The sequence below is a fragment of the Mus pahari genome, chromosome 2, assembly GCF_900095145.1.
Source record: "Mus pahari chromosome 2, PAHARI_EIJ_v1.1, whole genome shotgun sequence".
NCBI classification, from domain to species: domain Eukaryota; kingdom Metazoa; phylum Chordata; class Mammalia; order Rodentia; family Muridae; genus Mus; species Mus pahari.
Window position 1 is genome coordinate 74,774,677 of NC_034591.1, and position 10,508 is coordinate 74,785,184.

Sequence of the window (10,508 nt, forward strand, 5' to 3'; positions counted from 1 at the left end):
CGTTCATGCAATAACTGCAATAGTTAAACATGCCATAACACAAAGGTTAATTGTAGTCAGCTGAATTCTCTCAGTCTTTAAAAACTTTTTGGAACTAGAAGAAATCGGTAGGTATTTTCAAATAAACTCCAGCAGCTCAGTGCAAATAACCTTTTCCCCAACAGACACAAAGAAGGAAAGAGACTCTGTCTCCGTGCTTTCCAATCCACCTGATAATAAAAGGCAAGTGTGGAGAAGTGGGAAGATATTACACTGTAGAAAGAACTTGAACCTTCTTGCCCAACCATGGGGTCAAGGGAGAAAGCTTTGGCCTTAAGGCACACATCAGCAGACACATGAAGGGCAGCCATTTGGGGCTAGCTGGCCCCTGCTCTGATGACTTCAAGTGTCTTTCTCTCAGGTGACACAGACTTCTGAGTTTCTTTTCCGCAAGTGTCAAATAACTATTTGTCCACAAAACAAATTGCTCCACTTTTTACTTTTCAGTTATTCATTAAAAAAAAAAAATAGAGAGAGAGACTCCAATTTGGAAGATATTCTCTCATCATCAGCCTGCTACCAGTGACCCTGTGTTTGTGACAGAGGCAGAAATCAAGGTTTAACCTGGCTTCTAATGCTCCTAAGATTTATGCTGAATGTTTCAGTTCAATTATGAAAATCAATGCAATTTCATGGTGGGTGTTAGGAAACAGGCCTCAGAAAGTGGCTCTGAGGTGCAGCAGAGCTGGGAAAGTTCACTATAAACTACACGGATAGGCTGGCCATTAGTATGTGGGTGTATGGCTCTTCATGGTATCCTTCCTGCTCTTAAGATGAGTGGAGGAGAAAGAAATGAAAACCGGAAAAGAGAGGCGTGAATGCTATAAACGCAGCCAGTGGATGTCTCTAAACAAGAAGGTAAAAACATGAACTTACAAGCAGAATGGCCCCATGGGACTTGCTTCTTACACGAAGCTATTTAAGAAGCACTCATCAACCCTCCTCCCACAAGCAGGTAATTTATCTTTTGCAAACATCATCAGATTATACTTGGTGCATGTAAGACAGTACTGGGAGTCAGAATTCCATGATGCTGCTGCACAAACGGACAGGTGCTGTGTGCAGACAGAAAGTATTATCTACTAGCCCAAGTCACCAAGACCTAGCCAACCCCACCCTGGGACTGTAGTGCACCAGGAACACTTCAGACCCCTGAGTCTGACTCCATACTTCCTCAAGGAATACGTATGTGTTGGGCCTAGGGAAGTCAGGTTCGTAAGCCTGGAAGGGGGTTACCGTGCAGGGTTGAGCCTGCCTAATCCAAAATCATACTTGAGTGACTTCCCATGGAATGGTTGGCTCAGTGCAAAGTCTTGGGAAAACAGCAGGATATCTGAGGGGGACAAGAGTTTTCTCTGGAGAAAACAATCACATCAAGGAATGTTACCAAGAAAGCGCCATGGGCTGGGAACACTGTGCAAGCCTCATCTCTAATCTCTGATTTACTCTGATTCTGCTTTTCTTACAAATTTCTCGGCCTTGGTTGTGTATTTTTGTTTGTTTGTCTTTGGTTTAGTTTGGTTTGGCTTGGTTTGGTTTTAATCTTACAAGATAAACTTGGAGCAGGTAATCAAGTACTGATATGGTTACAAGCAACATATTTCTTCCTAAATTTAAACAGTTTTGCTATATTGCAGCTGATCTGTGGCTACTGCTACATGAATCTTATCAGGGCAGTTGACTGGGTAAACCAAATCCACACATGGTTTAATTTAGAAATAAAAAAAAAAATAGGAGGTTAAAGACTGAGAATGAACCACTATTAGAACAGATTTTTAAAAAAGAAAGATTAAGGTGTGAATAAGAGAAAGGGCAGAGATGAAACTGTATTGTTTTCTGAGGGCAAGCATAGCTACTTTATTGTTTCCACTTACACATAAGCCTTCCCATGGGGCTTACCTTCAATGCGTCGATTACAGCTGGTGGATAGCTCAACCCAACCATGTTTGATGTCCGTCTATACATTCTGGCAAAGTTGAAGGAGAAAACAAAATGTAACAGCTTAAAATGAATGGACATACACATAATGACAAGTGATCAACACCCTGCAAATCTGATGACCCAAGGAACTTGACATTCCAAACTTATTCATGTACCCTTAGTGAAGAGTTTAAAAGAAATGAAGGCAACCTCAAAGGCGCTAGACACCAGAAACAAAGTTAAATTAAGCTCATGTGCCCCATGTTAAACACTAAATTACTAAAATGACCACGTGACCTGGCTGCGGGACAGCATTGCACTCGATGATGAACAAAGGACCAGTGTGCACGACCCAGCAGAAATGCTTCTCTCCAGAACCTCTAAAGCAAGCAAGGAAAGGTCCCAGGTAAACTTTGAAATCATCACCATGGGACTTCTAAAATGTAAGTGTATAAGTGTGTAATAGGGGCTGGTATAAAAAATAATTCTATTTCTTGTAGGGAATTATTCAGCATTAAAAAGCTAGCAAACTATGTCTCAGGGAACTCAGAGTTCTTCAGTAAACTATCTTCCCTGGGTCAGCAACCTCAGTGTGCTACTGGTCTATTCCAATAGTATTTATATATTTAAAAATGTGCATCAGATGACTTCTGACTTTAAAAACGAGGTTGAACTTAATCTAAAATCTTAAGATGGGAACTCTGCACAAAGGGTACGCTTATCCTAATGATGTCATGGAGATTAAAATATCTGTTTCTACTCAGAAATTTGAGTTTTATAATAAGTTATCAATATTATATTATAGGCTATGGGAGGGGGGACCTAGAGGAGGCAACATTTGGGATGTAAATAAATATCATAATTAATTTAAAAATTACATTAAGGGAAGGCTTACAGCCATAGGGCCTGGTACTCTTCTTCTTGTTTTGGTCCTTGTTTACCAATGAGTTTCTCCTTTACCTTTCCACAAATATCCCAGCTTGCACCGCATGGACGATGCTCTTGAACCTGGGCTTCTCATCGCTTCTCCTAAGCATCATCCCCATCTGCCGTGTGAAGGTGGAGGCCAGCCAATCCCGAACTTCAGAAGGCACAGCGTCTGACTGAATGTCACTAAGCTCATCCTCTGTATCCAGCAGTCGCCTGGAAATAAAACACACAATCAAGGCACTGAGATGAAATCTGAATCTAGAATTTTCTGTTTGAAACAGTTGCCTTTCTCTATCCTTCTGAAATGCAAATACAGAAACGAGATATAAATCTGGACACACACACACACACACACAGAGAGAGAGAGAGAGAGAGAGAGAGAGAGAGAGAGAGAGAGAGAGAGAGAGAGTCGGAAAGGCACCCCTTTGGCAGGGTTGCATACTGATAGGTCTCCTTTGGCTGAATGAATCTAGTCTGTCCTCAAAAAACCACAAGTAAAAAAGTGTAAAAAGCTAAGACCCAATCAGTGATTGGGTTGAGAGAAATCACTAAAGGTGAAAACTATTGTACAAATCACAACATTCAAGTACTTAGAAGAAATGATTTTTAAATGATACCAAGGAATGCCCTTTTAATTTAATAGGATATAATGGAAACATGAACTTTTAAATTCAAGGAAACTGTCCGAAACAATGCAATTCTTCATTTGAGTCCAGTGACTTAAGCCATCTGTGAATAGACTTTTCTGAATTGCCTAACTTATTCAGATGTCAGAGCACTAGAAAGGAACAAAGTAATTATTAAAGAACTAAGAATACCAAGGAAAAAAGTGAATGTCATCTGTTAAGGCTTATTAAAATCACACAATTAAAATGGACATCAATAGAATGGTGCTTTTTATCCTTGTTGTTTGTTTAGATGCATTCATTTGGGTAAAGGGGGAAAGACCGGTATCACATTCCTAAAATTAGTAATGAATTGCATCCTTAAAAAAAAAATAAGCCCAACAACTTATAAACTGTAGTGAAATCCTCAGCTTGGAGTTTAGTGAAGTAAGACATCATAAATAGCAAGGAGCCTGTCCGACTCGAGAGACTTTCACATTTGACATTTCGACAGTTTCCAAAAGGAAAGTGGTTCTATTTCTTTCCAAATCCATTCCAGTGCCTACAATGGCTATAGTAATTGTACAGTTTCAGGGGCAGTGTTCGCTGAGGGAGGGGTACTAGGGAGCTGTCAGTGGACGCTACAGCAGGGGAGGCCTTGCCAGGCTTTCAGACCTGCCTCGTCTACTCTTACTGCACTTTATCATCCCAGGCATCTGTGCAGTAAGTTCTGTTGGTCCTCTCATAGCTGAGGAAACAGTAATTCCAGCTCTTTCCTCTTTGTTTGTTGAAACTGATATTTTCAGAGTCAGAGATCTGAACCACACCCCAGACCTGCCACAGGACAGGGTTGTGGTAGGGAGGGCAGTTCGGGATGGGACCAGACTGATGGACACAAAACATAGCATTACTCTCTTAGCATGGTTTCTGACTTACCTTGTTTCATCAATATATACAGATTCAAGCACTGTGGCTGCATATTCCAGATTCTTCTTAAGATCTACCACAGAGGCCTCTCCTCGTTCTAATTGCTTGACCAAAGACCGTAACCTACAGGGGACAAGATGACTTTATTAGAATAAAGGAATCAAAGAATAATTCTAAAACTATGATGGCACATGCTTTATAGTCTTGGATATTGTTTTTCACTCCAATATATCTGAAATTTAAAAAGTAGCAGTGATAAAAGAGCAATTTATGAAATAATAAAATAAGAATAAAAATGTTCTCTAGCAAGGCCCTGTCCACAACCAACATTTTGTAATACTCATTCATTGTTATGAAGGTTCTAAATTACTGACAATTTTCTTCTTCTCAGAGTTGTCTCTTTTAGTTTCTAATATGATAGAGGTCCATCTAAACAGCCCAAACACCATCTTACATCTCCGAGATTCCCTCTGTTGGAAAGGCATTTTGCTCAGCAGCGGACATAGAGAACCATAGCCCCACAGCCTCCAGATGTTTCAAGACTCGTGAGAAGGTATAGAGTTCCACTATAGCCACAGATAGCCATGGGAAACAAGAAGAAGTAGCAAAAATTCAACCTGGCTTTAGGCTTCTACCCTGCTTGTCACACACCAGAAAGCAACTGTAGAGTGGCATTAATTTTTTTGAGGACAATGAGGACATCCATATGCTTGTGTAGAAGAATTGCTGCACATTTGTGTGGAAAAGTGCAAAATGTGGTAATTCATATACTTTCCAGAAACGAGAAAGAAGCAGCTTGAAGGCACACTCTGAAAAGTGCTCTGCAACACAGTTGCTTGTCATGTCCAGTTAGACGGCTCCTGGATGCACTCGGGACCTGAATTTAAGTACAAACTTTGCCAAGCAGACGGCTTCTTTAGAATTAACCAATGAAACAGAAGCTCTAAACAGGATAATGGGACAGAAAGGGTGCAATGGGAAGCAAGCTCCGATTTCTATTATAAGCACCACCTGTGCCACCCTTGCCAGCTAACGCCTTCTAATCAGGAGACTACTGAAAGGACTGTCAGAGAGACCGTGGCTTATTCCACTATGTTTAACTACTCGAATTTCCAGCAAAGCTCAATATCAAGAGAAGCAGGCAGTGAGGAGTTTCTGGTTGCCCTGCCATGGAAAACAGGCCCAGCAGAAGTCACACTTCACCTCAGAGGACAAGGAGCACTCAGCATCTCCCCAGCAGGCACACCCACAGCATGGGAAGCCCCAAGCTTCCACATCTCAGTCAGCAGGAAGTCAGCAACACCGGGGGACCAATAACCCAGAGAAGAATTCACACACAGTGTACTTCTGCAACTCCAAAATGTGTATCTTGCTAGTTTTCTAGCTTCTGAGCTTGGCCTACTAGTTGGAAAAAAAAAATCCATTTGACACATTCACCTCCCTTGGTATAAAGATGATAAACAACACAAGAACATCCCAGGGAAGAGTCAGCAAGGAAGTCTTGTCGATGGCACACAGAATGCAAAGGAGAAGCTCACTGCCAACAGAGCTTGCCAAGGAAGCAGCTGCTAGGAACTCAAGAAAGTTCAGGAAAGCATAGATTTGTAGAGTGAAACTGTTGTTAAAAAGTGAGCATATTGAGAGAACAAGAGTTTAAAAGGAACAAAACATGACAACAGAAAAGACAATAAGAGTTGTTGTTGGGGTTGTTCCTTTAAAAAATGGTTAGTAACTTTGTAAATAGCCCCCCTCCCTTGGCCAGCTCCAATTTAATCCTACACCCAGGGTAGACAGACTCTGGAGCCTTGGGCAACCTGCCTCTTAATGACAATGTTGAGCAGGCGCACAGTATGGGGGGGGGCTGCTATTCCATTGGCCCCACAGCCCACTTCCCTCTACCTCCTCGGTATCCTCACTTGAAATGCTCTACCAAAGAATGGAGCTGTTCTTTCTTAGGCAAAATGCTTTAAAGTAGCTTCTCAGTTGCTAAACAACTAGTACCCATTAGTCTCAAAACTTAATGAAGCTGTTTAGGATAAAGACCTTTTCCTGTCCCCCAAAATTTAGGTTTCCCCCAGATCCGAATCTATTTCATCACTGGCTGCCTCAAAAGTAGCTGGAATCTTTCATACCCCCCATTTTATAGCATCTTTGTTAGCGTTAGAGGTAGCAGTTTTGTTAAAATTGGCCCAGGAAGGATTGGATAGCTTCCTATGTTTTCCTAGTAAAGTGTATCTGTCCATTTTTCATGCAACTTCATTCCAGAAAGAAGATAAAGGCCAGGTCTCAATTAAGTGATAGCCTATATGTTAAGAAAGATGCATATCCAGACCATATACTGGCAACTGGATAAGAAAAGTGTGAAACATTTATGCAGCAAAATATTGTTCTGCTGTTAAGAAAATAAAATTATGAAATGTGTAGGTAAATGGCTGAGCTGGAAAAACGCAACCTGAGTGAGGTATAATTTAGACCCCAGAATGGCAAATACTGTATGTTTTCTCTTCAATGTGGATGCTGACTTTTAAGCTTCCAATATGTCTGCTACAATCCAAATAAATGCCGAGAATAGGTATAGAGTAAGGGACCAGCAGGGAGTATGGGATATCCTAAGGAAGAGGAAATAGAGTACAGTGTTATTGAGAAATAAAGGGATAACTAGAATAGAAGGGTTAAATGAGGAGGTGAATGGTAGAGAAAAGTAAAGGAGGGAGTATGAAGAAGGACAACTGACCTAAAGGCCTTTTCAAAAACCATGTGGAAACATACTACTATAGAGGCATACATACACACACACACACACACACACACACACACACACACACACACGCTGACACACTGTATGGGGAGAAAGGTAATCATTAATATCACAAATCTACAAATCCAGAGAATTATAATAGCACCCTTCCTTCAAGATAAACAGATGTAATAGGGGCACAAATGTTATAGGAGTGACTGGTACAAATGTTATAGGGTTGACCAGCCACTTTCTGATTGGATTTAAGGCCCACTCCATGAGATGGAAGATATACCTGTTACCTCCAAAGTTGCCAAGAACCTGAGAGTAGACTGGTCATGGGCTCCAGGGGAAAATCTACAACTGTTATTCTGCTAAGGAACAAAGCGATAAAATGACTCCCGGTGGCATGTTGTTACACCCATAGGTCAGTGTATCACCCAATCCTTGCTTTCTTCTTGCAGAAGACGAAAGATTAACACAAACACCCACAACTTGACAATGTACAAAGAGTAAGAGACTTTGGAGCACTGAGTCCTGATTAAGATGTCTTTATCAATCCCTACCACTCCATCCCTCCAAGGCTTAGGGAACCTATGCCAAAAATGAGGAGGAAAGACTATTAGAGTCCGAGGTGACAGACAATGCCCAGGAAGCAGGGTCCTCCAGACACAACAGGACTGATGCACATAGGAATTCACAAGGACTGTGGCCCCAGGCATGAGGTCTGCACAGGTTCAATCCATACACAGTCGCAATACCAAGGGGGGAGTAGACACACCCTTAACCAAAAAATTGTTTGTAACTGATATGTGGTACAAAGGGAAAATCAGTTTCTTAAATGGAATCTCACTGGGTATATTAACCACATTTAAGGGCAGGCCCAGGAATAGCTGACTAATACAATTTCTCTCTCCCTGTCCCTGTTCCTGTCCCTGTCCCTCTCCCTCTCCCTCTCCCTGTCCCTGTCCCTCTCCCTGTCCTGGTTCCTGTCCCTGTCCCTGTCCCTGTCCCTGTCCCTGTCCCTGTCCCTCTCCCTCTCCCTTCCCCTCCTCTTCCCCCTCCCCCTCCCTCCATCTCTCTCTGTCTGTCTGTGTGTGACACAGAGACAGAAACAGAGAGACAGAGAAAGAGCTTTTTGTTCCTTTTTTACTAAATTGTTTTGATTTTCATTTGTGTGGTTGTATCTTTTGTTGTTTTAAAGAGAGGGAGAAAGCATAAAGGTAGGAGAGAAAGGGAACGATCTAGGAGCAGACAGGTGACTGGAAAAGAAACTTGTCAAATATATAGTATAAAAATAATTCAACTGAAAAAGATTGAAATTTCGAGTGAGATAGGGATAAAAGGAAGGAAAGGAGGGAGGGAGGAAGGGAGGCAAGGAGGGAGGGAGGGAGGGAAGGAGGAAGGAAAAAGGAAAAGCTACTGTCTTGTGCCAAATTAGCATGTTAATCATTTTTGCCTTTTCTTGCTGAATTTCTTTCTGGAGAATTGTTTGTTAAAAACTTCTCCATTGGAATAAAAAAATAACTAGGAGGAAAAAATATAAGTAAGATTCAACTTATTATGTAATATAAAAGATGTGAGAAACAAAACTATGCCCATGACTCGAGTTCTGTTGAAAGATTGACAGAAGCAAGATCTAAGAGAACTGTAGATGGGAAATCGCTGAAGATTAGAGCCTCTATTGATTATAAGTGTGTAAAAGGCACATTTTGAAGTGATGGAAAAGTTGTAATTTTTTTCATTAGTTGCTTTTTCTTATTATATAATCTCCAAGGAATAAAAATACTATGTTTCCTCAGGTGTGAAAAAAAAGAAAGGATATTTAACTTTTTACTAGTACTCAAGAGAACTTATAGCCCAGGTGTTTAATGGGAATTCATTTCATGTGCACCCAAAATGAATGAATTCATGAGGCAAGGGAGGGAGGGAGAAGCAGGAGAAGGGAAAATTAGAGGGAGAAAGAGAAGGAGGAAAGGAGGGTAAAGAAAATATACAACAATAAAAATAGTCTATCAGCGTTCATAGTTTCCAGCACTCCATCCATTTCTGTCATTGTGGCTGCCAGTAAGAGTTCCAGAACGAACCTGCAACACCATTTTAGGAAGTGTTTGTGGTTGCAAACCTTGGCACAGTTCATCTGGGAGGCTGTGCATCAATTCGCTAGGGATGAGCCCGTGCATCTTCACATGGGTTGTTCATTTCTTCTCACAAACCCTCTGCAAGCCATCACCTGCTTTCCTGCAGAGCATTTGATGACCTGCAGCATCTGCTCAGCTCTGTACTCATTCAAGTCCAGTGCAAATTATAGGGCCAGAGTCCTCTGACCTGGTCAGTATGCACAATGCATAAAGACATATGCTCAGATATAATAAGGATGTGTACCTTTTAGAATCTGGCTAGGTTTGGGGCCTTCTAAGAAAACCAGCTTCCACAAAGGATAGTCCTAGCCACTCTTACAGAACTCAGTATGAGCACTATTGGTATAAACCCTAGGAGAGCACATGGCTAAAGGTTCTTTTATTTCCTAACTTTATAATGCTGTAGATGTTATGGGGTTTTTAATTTCATATTGTCTACAACATACAACAATCAAAGCTTCAAAATCTCTACCAGGGCTGCCGACAAAATGTTTTCTCTCCCATCTGAGACAGGGCCAGCCTGGACCCAAGTTAGGAGTGTTCTTAATCACCCAGATGTCGCCCCATAGGACTTAATGATGAAAACTTCAGGTTGGCAACAATTTGAAAGTTTCATTGGAAAGAGCTGAATATTATTTCCTATTTTGACTGATAAAACTTCTCACTAATGATCCTTCAATTAACACACATGAGCAGAAGTTGTTTTGTTGTTGTTGTTAGAACAGAAATATCTTTTTATATGAAAGTATAATTAATATGTTTCAAATACATATTGATGAAGGCAAGTAAAAATTTACCTTAAAAAGATATGGAAGGAGGAAAAACTGAAGAAAAGTCTGAATGCTGCCTTCAGAATTCCAAAGTTAGTGGAGGTAGAAGAAAGTCTCTTCTCCCCCACACCCTGCCCTAAATCTTGTCCAGATTTCATCAGGAAGCAACATATTCAACAACTTAAAAACAAGCTGCATGAGGAGAGACTAGGCATGGCTCCCCTCCCCAGTAAGCCTACTGAAACACCCCATGGCCCAACGCCACTGACTGGAAAGCAGGTATGTTTGTTAGGCTTAAACCCATTATGGTATAAATCCTCAGGAGTTATATATGGATCAGTAATAAAGCATTTGTCTAGCATATGCATCATGGGTGATTCAATCTCCAACAACAACACATACACACATACACACACACACACACACACACACACACACA

General features: G+C 41.1%; 1 protein-coding gene across 8 annotated transcripts in view; it reads right to left on the reverse strand.

Moving 5' to 3' along the window:
- Window positions 1–10,508, reverse strand: part of Pde1c (phosphodiesterase 1C) — a 446,341-nt gene that overhangs the window by 103,633 nt on the left and 332,200 nt on the right. For all 8 annotated transcript variants that reach the window (XM_029534988.1, XM_021191845.2, XM_029534984.1 and 5 more), the window contains 3 exons: window positions 4,431–4,544; window positions 2,920–3,102; window positions 1,939–2,005 (listed from right to left, as the gene is read on the reverse strand). In XM_029534988.1, coding sequence (XP_029390848.1) covers window positions 1,939–2,005; window positions 2,920–3,005 — 153 coding nt within the window. In that variant the 5' untranslated portion in view covers window positions 3,006–3,102; window positions 4,431–4,544. The remainder of the gene's footprint in view (window positions 1–1,938; window positions 2,006–2,919; window positions 3,103–4,430; window positions 4,545–10,508) is intronic.